Source organism: Clarias gariepinus, chromosome 11 (assembly GCF_024256425.1).
Source record: "Clarias gariepinus isolate MV-2021 ecotype Netherlands chromosome 11, CGAR_prim_01v2, whole genome shotgun sequence".
Taxonomy (NCBI): Eukaryota; Metazoa; Chordata; class Actinopteri; order Siluriformes; family Clariidae; genus Clarias; species Clarias gariepinus.
In genome coordinates this window covers 16362223-16378512 of record NC_071110.1, presented here as the reverse complement: position 1 = coordinate 16378512, position 16290 = coordinate 16362223, and the positions used below count along the sequence as shown (strand labels likewise).

Below are 16290 nucleotides of genomic sequence, written 5' to 3'. Positions count from 1 at the left end.
ATTTTTTTCTTTAATAAAGAATGAGATTTTAATGAATTGTGTGCTTTGCTACTTTTGGGATGTCTGTTTTTTGTTTTTGAATTCCAGGGTCAATTTTTGTTTACACAAATAAGCTGACACTGTTGCACTTTTGGTTCTAATAAACTGCCCAGGCAAAATGAGAAGTGCACACTTTTGATTGCTTTAGCTTTGAATACAGTATGTACTCACCATGTACAGAGCTATATTAATTATTGTCCAAGATCATGTATTGATGACAGCAGAATCAAAACAGTTTGTAAAGTCTTCTCTAGCATATCCCAAAGATTTTACGTCATGGCCAGTTCACAGGTGAAAATGGTTTCTTGTGCTTCTAGTACCACTCTCTCAATTTCTACCTGATGATCCTTAGCAATGTCCTCTTAAATTATGCCCGAGTTATTAGAAAGCTTCCATTGATCGGGCAACCTGGTCATTCAGTACATTCAGATAACCAAACAACATTTAGGCAACAAAATGAAGTCAAGTCTAGTTGTTAAGTTGTTCTCCCTGTGATTGGCAGATTTCCTCCCACAGTCCAAAGACATGCAGATTGGGCTAATTGCCTGGTGTGGTTGTGTGCTTGTGTGTGCAGGTTAGGCTAATTGGCGTTCCCAAATTGCCTGTAGTGTGTAAATGATTGTGTGTATGTGTGCGCCCTGTGATGGAATGGCACTACATCCATGGTGTACCCTGCCTTGTGCCAGAAATGTTGGACTACTGAAAAGTATGAACATGTACAGCACTCAATACTTGTTTGCACTCCCTTTGCATTAAATTACTGCAGCAATGCAGCGTGGCATGTAGGTGATCAGTCTGTGGCACTGCTGAGGTGTAATGGAACCCCAGATTGCTCTGATAGCCGGCTTTTAGCTCTTCTGCGTTGTTGGGTCTAGTGTCTCATCTTCCTCTTCACAAAACTTTATAGATTCTCTATGGGGTTTAGATCAGAATCTAAAATTGGGCAAATTAGCTGGCCAAACAAGTAGAGGGATATCATAGTTCTTAAACAAGGTATTAGTGCGTTTGACAGTGTGGGCAGGTGGCAAGTCCTGAAATAAAATCTGCATCTCCATAAAGAGAGTTATAGAGCCGAAGTGCTCTAAAACTTCCTGGTAGATGTGTCTCCTCTCTTCCTCCAGACTCTGGGATTTCCACATGAAATGCAAAATTTTATCTAAAAAGAGGAATTTAGCCCACTGAGCAACAGTCCAGTCCTTTTTGTTCTTAGCCCAGATACACAAGAAATGTGACAGTTTTAGCCCATGTCCTGGAATCATGTGTGTGTGTGGCTGAGTCCAGCTGCTGTTCACTCCTGTTGCTTGAATTTGCTCTTCCCTAAAATCCTGAATTCAATTCAGTTTTATTTGTATAGCGCTTTTAACAATTGCCATTGTCCCAAAGCAGCTTTACACAATCAAAAAAATTATTTAAGTTTGTATGGAATTTGAATGTGAATGAATCAAAATGGTCAGATAGTCCCTGGTGAGCAAGCCGAGGGCGACAGAGGCAAGGAAAAACTCCCTGAGATGGTAGTAGGTAGAAACCTTGAGAGGAACCAGACTCAACAAGGAAACCCATCCTCATTTGCGTTGAACAGGGAGCAGAAATTGATCTTTGTAAGAAAAAGCTCTGCCCCCAGCTGTAGTTTTCATAATATGCGGCACTGATATGGGCTTAGTATCACAATCCATTTAAGTTACAGTTATCCCTGTTGCTTGTGCACCTTTTTCTACCACATTTTTCCCTTTCATTCAACTTTTCATTAGATACAGCACTCTGTAAACAGCCAGCTTCTTTGGCAATGACCTTTTGTGGCCCACGAACCTGACTGAGAGACTATTTAAAGGCTCAGGAAAGCTTTGCAGGTGTTTTGAGTTAATTAGCTGATAATAGTGTGACGCCCTGAGTCTCCAATATTAAACTTGTTCACAATATTATAATTTTTTGATATTTACAGTAATTTTGCGTTTTCATTAGCTGTAAGCCATAATCATCAAAATTAAAAGAAATAAACACTTAATATACAGTATGTGTGTAGTGAATTTATATAATGTTTAAATTTTTTAATTAAAGAAATAAACTTTTTGATAATATTTCAATTTATTGAGATGCACGTGTGTTTATATATATAATGTGCATATATAATGTGTATATATATACAGTATATAATGTGTGTGTATGTATATGTATATATATATATATATATGTGTGTATATTCATATATATGTATGTATGTACTGTATGTATATGTGTATATGTATGTGTGGTTGTGTGTCGAGCATAGGGAAAGTGTTAAGCAACATTAGTCCAATGATTTCCCCCAGCCAAATGGGAAAGCTGTCGATATGGAAAGCTGTTCAGCGACAACAACCAGAGCCATTTACAAAGGGCGGGTTGGACATTTGTCTTTAAACATATTCCATAATTTCGTGAAAAGCTAAAAAAAATTATTTCTAGAGTTTTATATAGTGCAGGCGATGGTAATAATATTAGACAAGAGAATTCACAGAACTTTTTTCCATTCCAGTTATTCAGTATGAGCATAAAAGAGGCTTTTCATTGTTTCTGTTAAACGTGTCAAGTTGTTACTACTAAACATGTTTGTTTTAACCCAAAAAAGACAACTTCCTTGTCTGTGTGCGGGGAACAGATCAGGGCATTTTCCGCTTATGTAAAGTGCAGGCGAACTGAGCAGGCGTGTGCTCGCGTGTGTTGTGACGTGAGGAAGCTCAGCTCTCGCCTACTGATTTAACAAGTTTCAGTGATTTTTTTTTTGTTGTTGTTCTTTTAACCACACTTTGTCATGTCCAAACCGTCTTATACTGGCTCTTAACGCGGAAATCCATCATGGGTCATGTATTTGGACTAAAAAACCGGTAAGTTTTTTTTTTCCTCAATCATGGCTACTACGGAGTTGACGGAGCCTGAGAAACAGTTCACCAAGCCCAGCCCGGACCCAAAACACTCCGAGCCATGGAAACGGCACATCATACGGCAGCTGAAATATCGCGATAAGGCGCAGAAGATCGTCTTCCAAGATGTGATACGATCATGTAGGCTATGCTACAGTTATTATTGAATCATTTATAATATATACAACTGTTGTTTTACCCTGTTTAATCTGTTTCGCTGGCTGCTAGCTGGGCGACTCAACAAATTCCCAACGTTCAACATTTCCGTATTAATGTTTTTGTCATCAACTTGAATAATAACACGAATAAACGATGTACGGACTAATCAAGCTCAATCGCTCTCTACCAAAGAGAGAGAGAGAGAAAAGAGAGAGACGCCGAAGTGCTAGCAGGAAAGTAACTTGCGTTGTGTCGTGAAATGCAATTTAAACCCAAGCTAACTCTGACTGTGTTGCAGATGTCAACCTGCTCGAGCGCTGTGCGCAAAGTGCATTAATCACCCAGAGCCTCTTCTCCCCGCTGAGGTAATAACTCCTTAATGATTCCTTCTGTGTGCTCCTGTTGCTGACTGTCATCTTGGAAAGTAGTCATTTCATTGATTAAAAACTTAAAACGTCTAGTGAACTGTGGAAAAAAGGATGTGTGAAATAGACAAAACATTCACTCCCTCATTGCCTATACTGCTTTATCCTGTAAACAGGGTTGTGGGGGAGCTAGAGCCTATCCCAGGAGACTTGGGGCATGAGGCGTGATACACCCTGGATGGGGTGCCAATCCATCACAGAACACACACACACACACACACACACTTACACGCTCATTCAAGGATTCAAGGAGCTTTATTGTCATACCAGCACACTTCCATGTTCTGGTACGAAATTAGGACCCAGGTCCCGTTTAAGCCACAGAGATAGCATAGTAATATAAATATGAGGGTGTAAATATGTATATACATGAATATAAATAAGAGCAGTCAGAGATATATTATGCAGGAAATTAGACACAAACTATACATAGTGTATTGCACATTTTCAGAGGCTGTATTGCACACATTGTATATTCGACTTATAGGGTTATATATATGTATTCACACACTATTTAGCGAACACCAATTAGCCTAATCTGCGTGTCTTTGGATTGTGGGAGGAAACCAGAGCACCCAGAGGAAACCCACCAAGCACGGGGCAGGAATTGAACCCAGGCCCTGGTGCTAACCACAAAGCCGCCATGCCACCATAGACGAAACATCCACAATAAATAGCTATTACAGTGTACTTATGTGCTCGCCTCAGACATTATTATAGTATCAATATGACAACAAATAACCTTGTTACAGTTTACCTTACTTTACTCAGATTACCCATTGGTGCCTGCTGCCCAAAGGTAGCTTCTGAGTAACAATACGAAATAACAATTATTTTACATACCCTATAATTCCATGTTTTTTTTTTCCTGATTTTTATTAAGTGTCCTGGTTCACACTTATTACGTTCCGTGCGGCTTGATCGGGAATGGTGTGCTATGACTTTTGGTGGGGGGCCATCGTGCTCCCAGAATCCCCCAAAAACCATCCCAAAAAATCCCATAGACTTAACATTGGGACCGGCCTCTGTTGTGACATCACAGCTGCGACTGTGATGCAATGGAAGGCTCGACCACGCACTGGATGGTGTCCACGCTCGTTGGGAGTGACCCAGCCGTCGCAGAGGCACAATTAAAATTGCTAAAACACAATGCTGAAGGGAAACAAAACATGCAGTAATCTCCTTAAACAGTTGATATTGAGATGCGTCTGCTACTTAGGCTTTATAACAGCTCTAATCTGCTAAACTGGTTCTAAGCTGCTGAACTGGTTATTTTTGATAAAGATGAGTGAGTTTGGATTTAGATTATAAATTGTGATTAACAGTGAAACCGTAAAACTGTAATAAGATCAATGTTTACCGGACAGTCTAATTGTCTAATGGCATTTTTAATTTAAGCTAGGATTTATTGTCACACATGTAGATACAGTACCGTTGATTTCTTTTGTGTTCGTGTGTGTTTATTCCAGTTTGTTAGAAAGCTGGTGTCAAAGTACAGTCAGTCATGATATTGCTTCCTGGAGTAGTGTTAAGCTTTACGTGCTGTACACAACACTGGCAGGTGGACAGTGCCAGCATTAAAACTTTTTAATTAGTAGCCAAGAGCCATGCAAACTTAAGCAGAAGTTATTTTGTTGTGCAGATTTGATAAACAGAATTAGGCAAGTCAGAACAGAGAAATCTCTATTTTAAAACTAAGTGTATAGTATCTATCGAGATCCTGAAAGTAAACAAGCATGCTAGTATGAACATGCCTCTAGCCATATAAATCTTACTTTATTCAGTATACTTTATTACAGGCATGGCATGTTTTTATAAATCCTGTAAACATTTTTTTCACGTGTATATGTAAAAGGGTCTTAAAATGTTTTATTAATGCTATATGATTGTTATTATTTTACAGACCATTCTCCATATCTGAGGATTTGTCTTCCCTGAAGACAGCCACTGGTGAGGTAGGGAGCAGTACCAGTTACAAACTACCAGTTACTATACTCATCTGCCCTAGAAGTTCCTAGCTGTAATTTTCTGTTGACAGTAATTACATTTATATTGAATTAATATGTATTAACTCTATTTGAAATTTCAAGTATTTTTAGCTCTTCTTAAGTGTGTTCAAAATTTTAAAGCTTAAATAGAAAAGTACAATTATTTATTTATTGGCCATCTAGAAGATAATTGGCGACAATTTTGAAGACAATTGTGTTTGTGCAAGATATTCCGTGTTTCCCTGAATAAATTCTTTACTATGTTTATTTCTGTTTTTCTTTATTTGTTGTTGTAGCTTGCTTACAAAGTAGTGGAGCTGCAGAAAGAGATAAAAATCAAGGATGCTTTTCTTGAAAAGCAACATGCCAAGTAAGCCTCATTATCAACGTACAACATTTTTGTTTGAGCACACCTCACACACAGACACAGACACTGCCCTAGGCGAACTTCATGAGGCTCTCATTTAACACCACACTCTTTCCTGACACACTGCATTCATTATAGCAGGGAACTTTAACATTGCCAAATCCAAAAGTCAAACTTTCATCAAAACATTCAAAGATGGCTACAAGGCACAGTGGCATCCATGACAACTCTGAGATTTTACACCACTGCCTACAACCCTTGGCTCATTTCTAGAGATGTGTGTGTATATATATATATATATATATATATATATATATATATATATATATATATACACACACATATACTGTATATAAGGATAAATCATACAACATGCACAGAGTGGTGAAGGAGGCAAAGTGGTGCTATGAGAGGAAACTACAGTAGAATCACAACTTCTACAGAATTGCAAGAAGGGACTATAAAACTCGAACGTCCGGAATGATGAATTTGTACGAATCTCTGAACGGATGAGCTGAACACTGCAGCTAATAGTGCGTGCAGTGCTTAACGGCAACATGCAGGTGGAAAGTGTCAGCAAGGGAAACGCATTCATCATCAGTCTTCAGGAGAGTGAACACCAGGAAGGCAGCAAGACCAGATGGCATTTTTGGCCGGGTTCTTAGAGTCTTTGCTGACCAGCTAGCACCAATGTTGATGGAGATATTCAAACACACCCTGGCACAATTTGTAATTTTAAACAGTTTGTTATTGTTCCTGTTTCAAACCTCAGTCTGCTTACCTCAATGTCCCCCTGTATCTCTGACCTCAGTTGTGATTAAGTGCTATATAAGGCTGGTCAGAGACTTCATCTGGACCAAACTGCATACCATCCAAATTATTCAACAGATGATGCCATCACACACCTCCTACTCCTGGAGAGAGTAGACAGTTTACAGGATCTTGGTGTTCATATCACGTGGGTTCACAACATCAGCACTGAAGTGAAAAAGGGCGATCAGTGTCTTTACCATCTTAGACATTTGAAAGACTCTCCAAGTTGCTAAAGAACGTTTACACCTTGACCATTAAGAGCATCCTTACAGGAAACATCACAGACTGGTTTGGGAATAGCTCCACACAGGACAGGAAAGCTTTGCAGAGAGTGGTGCGTTCAGCAGAGTGCACCATCCCCACTTGCCATTTAGCTATAGCAAGCGGTTTTGGACCAAGGCCAAGAAAATAGTGAAGGACCTCAGTCACTCAAACAATGGACTCTTCTCTCTGTTGCGGTCAGGGAAGCACTTCTGCTCCCTGAAGGCCACCATAGAGAAAATGAAAAGGGTCTTTTTCCCACGAGCTATTTGGACCCTGAACATGGACAAGATTAATGACTCATCCATTGGTCTTTTCACACAAAACCGATACACATCCCTACATTTATTACATAAATAATTACACAATGTTTTACCCCATGTGTATAAATAAACAGTCTGACATCAAAATAATATAACTGAAGTAACTGAAAGTTTTTTCAAAAGAAGATGATAGAAAATATTTTCCCATGTTCTCTTTAAGGAACAAGGGTTTTAAAAAACACAAATCCCAAACTACTCTGTCAAAATTTGGGTTATATGAAAGGAACAATTTATGTGATTTTGCAAAAAGCTTTTACAACGGTACATGTCCCACAGTTTTGTCATAATCGATAAATCAGCCTACAGTTGTGTTTGAGGTTATTTAAGTATAGTGGTACCTCAACATGCAAATTTAATTGGTTCCGGAGGTGAGTCTGTAAGACAAAATTTTGTATTGCGAAACGCACTTTCCCATAGGAAATAATGTAAATGCAGATAATCTGTTCCAGCCACCTAAAAATATTACCAATATTACCAATTTGCAACACTGTTTTTCTCTGCAAAAATATACCTATAATCAAAACATAAAAAAAACATGTAAATTAAGTAAAATATTAAATAAATAGACATTAAACCTTACTTAACTTAAATTTAAGATTCCTCTTGAGACCGACTGCTTCAAAAATTTTAACTGAAAGTGGCTCCGTTTTCTTCTTGCTGCCATACTTACTAACATTCTTGGGAACCGTGATGCTTAATCTTGCAGAAAGAATTTAAAAAATCAATAAATAAAAAAAATTAATTTGCTTCGCATGGGTTTCCACTGACGCAAACAAGTTTTGTACGGCTACTGGAAGTATGTATGACTAGCTTGGTTGCTCTTATGCCAGAAATGATTTGTGTGCCAAGGCAAATTCGTATGCCGATGTACCACTGTATCGATATATTGGTTGAGTTTTAATAAATAATGTACTTTATATTTTGATTGTGATGTATTAGTGAGTTTACCAGAAAACAGTGGCAGCAAATTAAATCAAGGAAAAGATGTTGAGTTTTGTTGCACACAAAACCTTTTATAATTACAAAGATTGTTGACAATAAAGAAATATTATGAACAATACAAAAACTCAAGGTTATAGTATCATTAGCCTCCCCCTCTACCAATTTAGTTTTACTTTGGTACATGACGACAACTCCCTATCATAATAGAGGTATGCACTGTATAATGTAAATTTGGGCATCGACCAACTGCTTATTCATCAGACATTTTCTTAAGTTTCAAATATTACAGTAATAGCAAACAGAAAAAGGCAAACAAATGCAACAGCTTTCCCAGACCGTATCAACCTTTCACACACAGTATGTAAATCTCATGTGTCTTATACACACATCTCTCACACATATTAAACAATATCACACCGGAGGGAGTGCTGTGGTGCTGGACATCAGCACGGCTGTGATATGGTTGTAGACACAAAGGTGCAGAACTATTTTATTTCACCCTTAATTTTAACATTCTAGCCTATAAGACACAATACAGTGCTGGTACACATCTGCAGTTCAGTCTCTGTGTGCATTAATGTACGTTATTTTTATTTGTCTCCAAAACAGAAGAATATCTTCCATTAAAGCACTGCTACTGCTCATCCTCCAACCCATTTGCAAGACTTCCAGCTTATATGTCCTAAGAAATGCTAATAATATTATAAAACATAATGTTATTAGAATTTGCTAGGATATTTACTTATGCTACTTATTTCTGCTTTGCACTTCATATTAAGGTGGCCGGATGTATGCTTAATCATTAACATGCTGTACACCATAAAATGAGCATACATGTTAATGAACAGTATAGTGTCTGTCACAGTAGAAATGTGTGCATTGTTCTTTCATATTAGGTTGCATGATACTCAGAACTGTGTAATGGCTGTGGAATTAGAGAAAGGCAGACTGGGGTCTGAGGTGAAAAAGATGACTGATAGCAACTTACTCCTCAAGAGTAACTATGACACTCTGCGTGAGGGCTATCAGCACTTGGATGAAGTTTACAGAAAGGAGAATCTCCACGGCTCAGCCGTCCTGGAGGACATGATTTGCTTGAAAGGACAAGCTGCTGCTCGTATGAACCACCACAATGAGAGGAGACAGAGGTGAGCTAGGTACAGTTGAGGCCAAAGGTTTACCTAAAGATATCATAAATTCTCAGTTTTTCCACAACTTGCAGATTGTTATCATATGTTTCTTTTGGAAATTCAATAAGCACACATGCTTTTTTAAACTTTGGAGGAAATTTTAAAACAATCGATTAGAGATGGAAGTATTTTAGCTTTATTTAACTACACTATATTGCCAAAAGTATTTGCTCGTCTGCCTTCACATACATAGAAACTCGCAGTCTCCACTCAAATTTATCCCAAAGCTGTTTTGTCAGGTTGAGGTCAGGACTCAGTCTTTCTCAGTTAAGGCCAGTCAAGTTCTTCAACACAAAACACGCTCATCCAAACTTGCTTTATGGACCTTGCTTTGTGCACTGGTGTGCAGTCATGTTGGAACTGGTGTGGGGTTGTTTTTCAGGAGTTGGCCTTGGCCCCTTACTTCTAGTGAAAGGAACTGAGTGCATCAGCATACCAAGACATTTTTTTGCCAATTTCAGGCTCGCAACTTTGTGGGAACAGTTTGAGGATGGCCCCTTCCTGTTCCAACATGAACTTTTCATCAGTTCACAAAGCGCAAGGTCCATAAAGACATGGATGAGTGAGTTGTTGTGGAAGAACTTGCCTGGCCTGCATGGAGTCCTGACCACAACCTGGTAGAACCACTTTGGGATGAATTAGAGCGGAGACTGTGTGTCAGGCCTTCTCGTCCAACATCAGTATCTGACCTCACAAATGCGGTCTCGGAAGAATGGTCAAAAATTCCCATAAACATCAGAAAGATGGTCAACACTTGGCTGATGTTTATTCTCATTTTTTGAAAACTTGGAGTTAAGCAATTCTTAAATCAATGAACACCAACGTAAGAGCTTGTGCCACTTCTGAGAGTGCTAGAACAATTCAGCCTGAACTTCCTTACATTGCAGCCAGAAAACTAAAACCCACCCATGCCATTTCAAAACAAAAGTCCTCAAAACAAGTGAAATGCAAGGCAATACAAATTCACATAAAAAAAATAAAATAAAAAAACAATAGCCCATGGGCACTCAAATATTCACCTTGTAAGTTAGTTTACAAACGCATTCCTAAACTTGGTGGAAAGCCTTTCCAGAAGAGTTCAAGCTGTTATAGATGCAAAGGGTAAGCCAACATCATATTAAACCCTATGGATTAAGAATTTAATGTTACTCAAGTTCATATGCATGTGAAGGCAGGAGAGCAAATACTTTTGAGAAAATAGTATATATAGGAGTTCCAGTAAATTAATTAGACCAAGTTGACTGTCTTTTTAACAAAGAGAAGAAAGATGCACTTAACTCCCAGTTATAAAGAAACATTAAATCATGGTACAACTGAACCCCAAGGCAGCAACAGGTACTCGTAAAGGTTTAAGGTACCAAATCATGCATATTCACCAGTAAGAGAGTCCTAAATTGCCATTTTTCAACAGTTGTCTAGAAATACTTTAATTAAATGTTATAGAAATAACTTCCACTGGGACTGTGATTCTAAGCATACTTACATATGTATATATGCAGTGTAAAATATTCTGTACACTGCACACATACTCTTTTTCAATTAATAGCGGCTAACCTTTGACCTTTGTTTTATATAAGTGTTTTCTGTCACATTTGTAGTGCTGACAATTTTCTGTTGTTTCTTTAGGGCCAGACATGCAGGTCTTCATAAGGAACTTGAGGTGGCTGCCAGTAAGAGTTTAAACATTGACACGTAAGTGTTGAATATCAGCTTTATGCTTTGCAGAAATTTATGTGAGCTACACAAAAAGGTTTTTTAGTAAGTATGATTAAAAACAAATCTGTGATGTTTATACAGAAAGGTAAATGACTAGGTTTGTTTAAATCCTTTAAGTTCTTTTCTAAATGAATTAGCTGTAAATATTTTACAAAAAAGGTATATTTAAGTATAGATCATTGAGTTAAATCTACTATTTTTAAATAGCACTCACAATACTAGGGACTAAAACTTCATATGTTTGCTAGAACTGAGTCTTGTTAAAATAAAATTTGATATGAATGCAGTCCACATGATACTAATGTTGGGGTATGGTTTTTAATTAAGATGTTTTTCAAATTGCTAATATTTTTATTATCAGTTTTATGGCCTCTTTGTGTTTGTTCAAATTGATTAAGAATCATGTTGCATACTTTTAACAGCTTTAAGATTTTACATAAATAAGTAAAATGTACTTAAAAAAAGAAGCAAAAGTTTTTTTTGCAATATTAACCATTTAAATAACGTAGATTTTTCTTCATTTTATTTAAAAGGTCGTGGCAGGTTATCAGTATTTTTCAGTCAGGGTCATTTTATACCTTTTATAATTTTATATAAATCAATTTTTATTTTAAATATGATAAATTCTTTGAATTATAGTCTTGAGTCAGATTTACAGTGTCTTACTTCATTCCCTTCTGACATAATTTCAAATATTTTTAGGGCCGCAATATAAATAAATAAATAAAATAAAAGCTTTTTGCCTTTTCTGAAGAAGTTGTACTTTATAAAGTTACAGTGATTTTTTTTTTTTTTTTTTTTTTAGCAGTATGAGGTAAATTTTTTTAAAATAGATTTTTTTGCAGTTTCAGGTAATTTTCAACTAGACAAAAAGGTCATATACAGTAGGTGGACAACCAGAATGGTTATTACCGTCACGCTCACCGCCGTGGGAAAACGGCAGCAGCTAAAATAAATCAGTTGCAATTTAAAGTCATTTGTGAAATGACTGCCAGGTGGCGCAAAGTGACATTTTTCACTCTATGCAGTTTTAAATAGAATTAAGTCATAAAAAAAGTCTTAACAATATGTTGTATTGAAGAAATACTAATTTTCTCACCTGGGAACTTTATACAACAAAAATCTGAACCAGAGATATTGATATTTATTGTATAATAATGCGTAAAAAACAAAACAAAACATTAGCTAAATGTTGTTTGGACAGAAAATCAAGTTCACTAGCTGATTTTATTTGTACGATGAATGAACTGTTATATAGCCTATCTCTGTTTGTATCTGTTTATTGTTATTTTAAAAAATAAATAAAAAGAATACATCAAACTTTAAATATAGGAATAACTAGTAAAATAGCCTTTTAGAATAAAACATTTCAATAACTTAAAAAAGACGCACTAAAAATGCTGTGTTGTTTCTGTAAGGATATCGTTGGGTGGTTTATGCTGGGTCAAAATTCTGGGTTATTTCGGGTAATTTAAATACATTGTTGTGTTGCTCATGTTGGTTCATATTTACAAATGAACACCTGGTTGGGTTATTTTGACCCAACAACTGGTTTATTCTTTATTCTCTGTTTTCTCCAAACGGCAGCCTGCAAAATTTTTTAAATATTACTGTTATTGTGTCACAGGTGTAGTTTTCGAGATTTGAGCGTCAGGAAATCTCCCTGCGCATAACACCGGCGCAACGCAGCCTCGGAAAGAATTTCTAAACGTGGGCACAAGTAAAATATTGTTTACTTACGATATTTGTTAATTTAAATGAGGTTTGGGCTCGGGGTTTGGTATCTGGAACGGGTTCGAGCCTATTTGTCGAAGTGCCGTGTTTAAAGTCCCTGGGGCGCATCACATCGCCCCACTCGCATGCCACTCTGTCCTGCTCCACTGCATCACGTACTTTCTGGACTCAACTCCGTGCATTGCGGAGCAAGCCCGAGATCCTAACGTTAATTATCGCCAGCCAGCCCGAATAGCCGGCTCCATCCCTTGACATACCTGCTGCCTATCTAGGGAGCCTATGGAGTGAACAGGAGCAATAGTAGATTTGGGCGCACGCCCATCACAGACGCACGCCATGACATATCGTAACACCTCGTTTTTAACCTCCTACGTAGTCTTATCAGCGCTCAGCTGCACACATAAAGTGAAAAAATGTGTTGGAGTTTGGTTTATTTTCTGACGTGCTCAAGTTCACCGAAAACAATACAGAATAGCGTTTGCTATAATTATTTTACTAAATCAATTACAAGTTAAATACAAGTTTTTTCGTCATTGTGACGCCATCAGCGCACACACGCACACAAAGTTTTCCCGCGCGGGGAGGAATTTTGTTGTAATATTTAATAATATTTATGCCGTATAATCAGGGGCTCTTATTTCTATTTGTCCTGGGAGTGTTCTTTTAGGGCCTGTCCACACAGAGACGCGTTTCGCTGTATACGTATAATTTTTTTATCGTATTGGCGTTTCGTCCACACGGATCCAGCGTTTTAGACTGAAACCGCTATTTTTTTAAACCGGGTCCCAAAGTGGATAAATCTGAAAACGACACCCTTGCGTCTTCGTGTGTACGGCCAATCCGTATATTTTGTGAAACGATGATGTCATCACATCACGTGTCGGCTGCGTCACACGTAACAGCAACAACAATAATGGCGGACTACATGATTGTGTTCGTGTTGCTACAAAGCCTACTAGCTTTATTACAGCAAAATCTATTGCTTCTATGCAACTGTTATGAGCAACAAGCGATAATGGACAACACCATCTTGGTTCGTATACAGCGCGAAGGTTATGCGCATGCTCAAAGTCTTCTTCTCTGTGTATAGTGTATCTCTATGGCAGAAATACAGCGCCCCATACTGGTCTGGCATACATATACTACACCGTTTTCAGTGGTTTCGTGTGTATGCAGATATTTCTTGAGACGACGCCGTGTTCACGAAAAAAAAAAAGATCGGATAGGGAACGCACCGGCTTCGTGTGGACGGAGTCTTAGTGTTACTGTGTGTGCTTTACAATGGCAGGCAACATTCCAATGCAAATTATTTACCCTCCCCAGGTGTGAATCAGTTGTTCTCACCTTTACATTCAGAGAAACTGAAATGCACCCCTCCCCACTTTAAGACCTGGACTTTGAAGACCTGCAGTTCAGGCCTCTTTTTAAATGTCTGCAAATTTCATCTTCTGGATTCTAGATTCTAAACTTGACATTATTACTGTTTTACTGGAATAGAAGAAATGGAGATTTTTCTTATCATACCATACATTTTATTGGTTGTAATCACTCTATACACAATTATTTTCTTTGGTATTCTTATAAAATATTGAAAGTGTATATTTAATAAAAAATGAAAAAAAAAAAAACTAAAAAGATTCCATTTGTATTTCCCATCTCTAAAATAGCATAAAAAACACGGGTTGTGTATAGAGTGATTAAAAACAATACAAGGCATGTTATGATGAGGAAACTTTCTATCTCTTCTATTCCAGCGATTAAAAAATGGTAACACCGTCAATTTTAGAATCCGCAGAAGCTAAGTGTTCTGAGCACAACCGCTCGCGGGGGTATAAGAACTGTGGCAGCGGGCACACCTAAAAATAAATGCAGGATTACTTTTTATATGCATTTTCCGGAGCGCACCGGCAGAAGTAGAGTAATGATTATGAATGCAAGGAAACTTACTCTGACCAATTTAATAATTAATTGATAAATTAGTGATTTCTTTTGGCTGATAGTGACCATGTCATCTCGTTGTCTCCGCACCAGTGAACGCGCCTACAATTCACTTTTCATACGAATTACATAATCTAATAATTTGTTTTGCGTTATTTTATATAAAAGCAGATATTTCGCTTTCTATAAGTATATATTTTTTCACGTCTGTGAGGCGAGTATACACAGAGTTTTGGTTCATTTTCTGACACGCTCAAGTTCACCGAAAACAGAACAGCGCACCCTGTTTACTTTAATTATTTTACAAAATCATAATGTTTTTTCGTCATTGTGAGCGAAACCTAAATAAAAGTAGTCTCTTATAAAGGCTATGTAGCTTATATAGTTTTACTATATAGTTTTTGCACATTAATCTGACATTGTTCAAATTTTATGGTCGTTTAGTTTAATTTATTTCAGTTAATAAATCTACTACAAATTTAAAGAACACAAAATAATAATAAGATGACCCAAGACCCTGGACGTGTAGCTTTTATAAATACACAAAAAATCTAAAGGCTCAGTGTGTTAACGTTTACGTTGCTTAAATTCAATCCTAAAAATATTTAATTTAATTTTAATTATAAATTTGTACTGTAATGTTACTACTGTGATTATGAATTCGTTTAATTACAATGTTTTACTTGATTTTATTTATGAGCTGTGGCTTATTAATCCTGGAGAGAACAAACTGATGCCTGAGACGTCAGTCTATAGTTATATAGCGCCACTCAGCGATAAAAGCCAGCAAACGCACAAACCTAAATGCTGTCGCCATGCGTCGCGACGGTAAAAGTAACATACCGCTTGTCCACCTACTGTATGCATTGACCAATAAAGTGGGTTTGGATTGTCTTCATATAGACACCATGACTAATTTTTAGATTATTGCAATAAAAGCAAATTATTGTAACTATTTGCTATGATGCTCACTAATACTCCTATGGGAAATATTTTTTGTTTAGAAGGAATAACCCTCATTCGCTATAACAGCTTTCATACATCTTTGAATGCTCTCCACCATTGTTTTTACATTTCTGATGGGGAAAATGATGTCACTCTTGGCACAGAAAACCAAGTAGCTCAGTTTTGTTTGATGCCTTGTGACCATCTATTTTCCTCTTGATCACGTTGCAGAGGTTTTCACAGGGTTTCAGATCTGCAGATTGGTCTTTGGGTAAAGTAGAGCAGAAGGGAGACAGGTCATTGGGTAAAGTAGAGCAGAAGGAAACAACCCTGATATTCCCCCACAATTTACAGTTAATGTGGGACACTGTGCCTTTTAGGCCCCTCTAGGATTTAAAAGGCCAAAGTTGAGTTCAAAAAGGTTATTTCAAAAGTGACATTCGAATGAGTTTGCAGTCATTCCTGTCAGTCAAGATTTCTTTTAACTCTTTGCCTGCCCTCTTTTGGCATAGTCAATGGTTATTTTTTAATTTCCAGTCACCATTGAGGTATCACT

The 16290-nt window shown here is 37.3% G+C and overlaps 1 protein-coding gene across 2 annotated transcripts in view; it reads left to right on the top strand.

The window, feature by feature from the left end:
* Positions 1–2713: 2713 nt before the first annotated feature.
* LOC128533180 (protein Atg16l2) overlaps positions 2714–16290 on the top strand; it is a 29613-nt gene continuing 16036 nt past the window's right edge. For both annotated transcript variants that reach the window (XR_008361344.1, XM_053507433.1), the window contains exons 1-6: positions 2714–3074; positions 3391–3457; positions 5421–5472; positions 5802–5875; positions 9108–9359; positions 11028–11093. Coding sequence is in view for 1 of the 2 variants with exons in the window: in XM_053507433.1 (XP_053363408.1) it covers positions 2921–3074; positions 3391–3457; positions 5421–5472; positions 5802–5875; positions 9108–9359; positions 11028–11093 (665 nt within the window). In the remaining variant the exon portion in view is untranslated. The remainder of the gene's footprint in view (positions 3075–3390; positions 3458–5420; positions 5473–5801; positions 5876–9107; positions 9360–11027; positions 11094–16290) is intronic.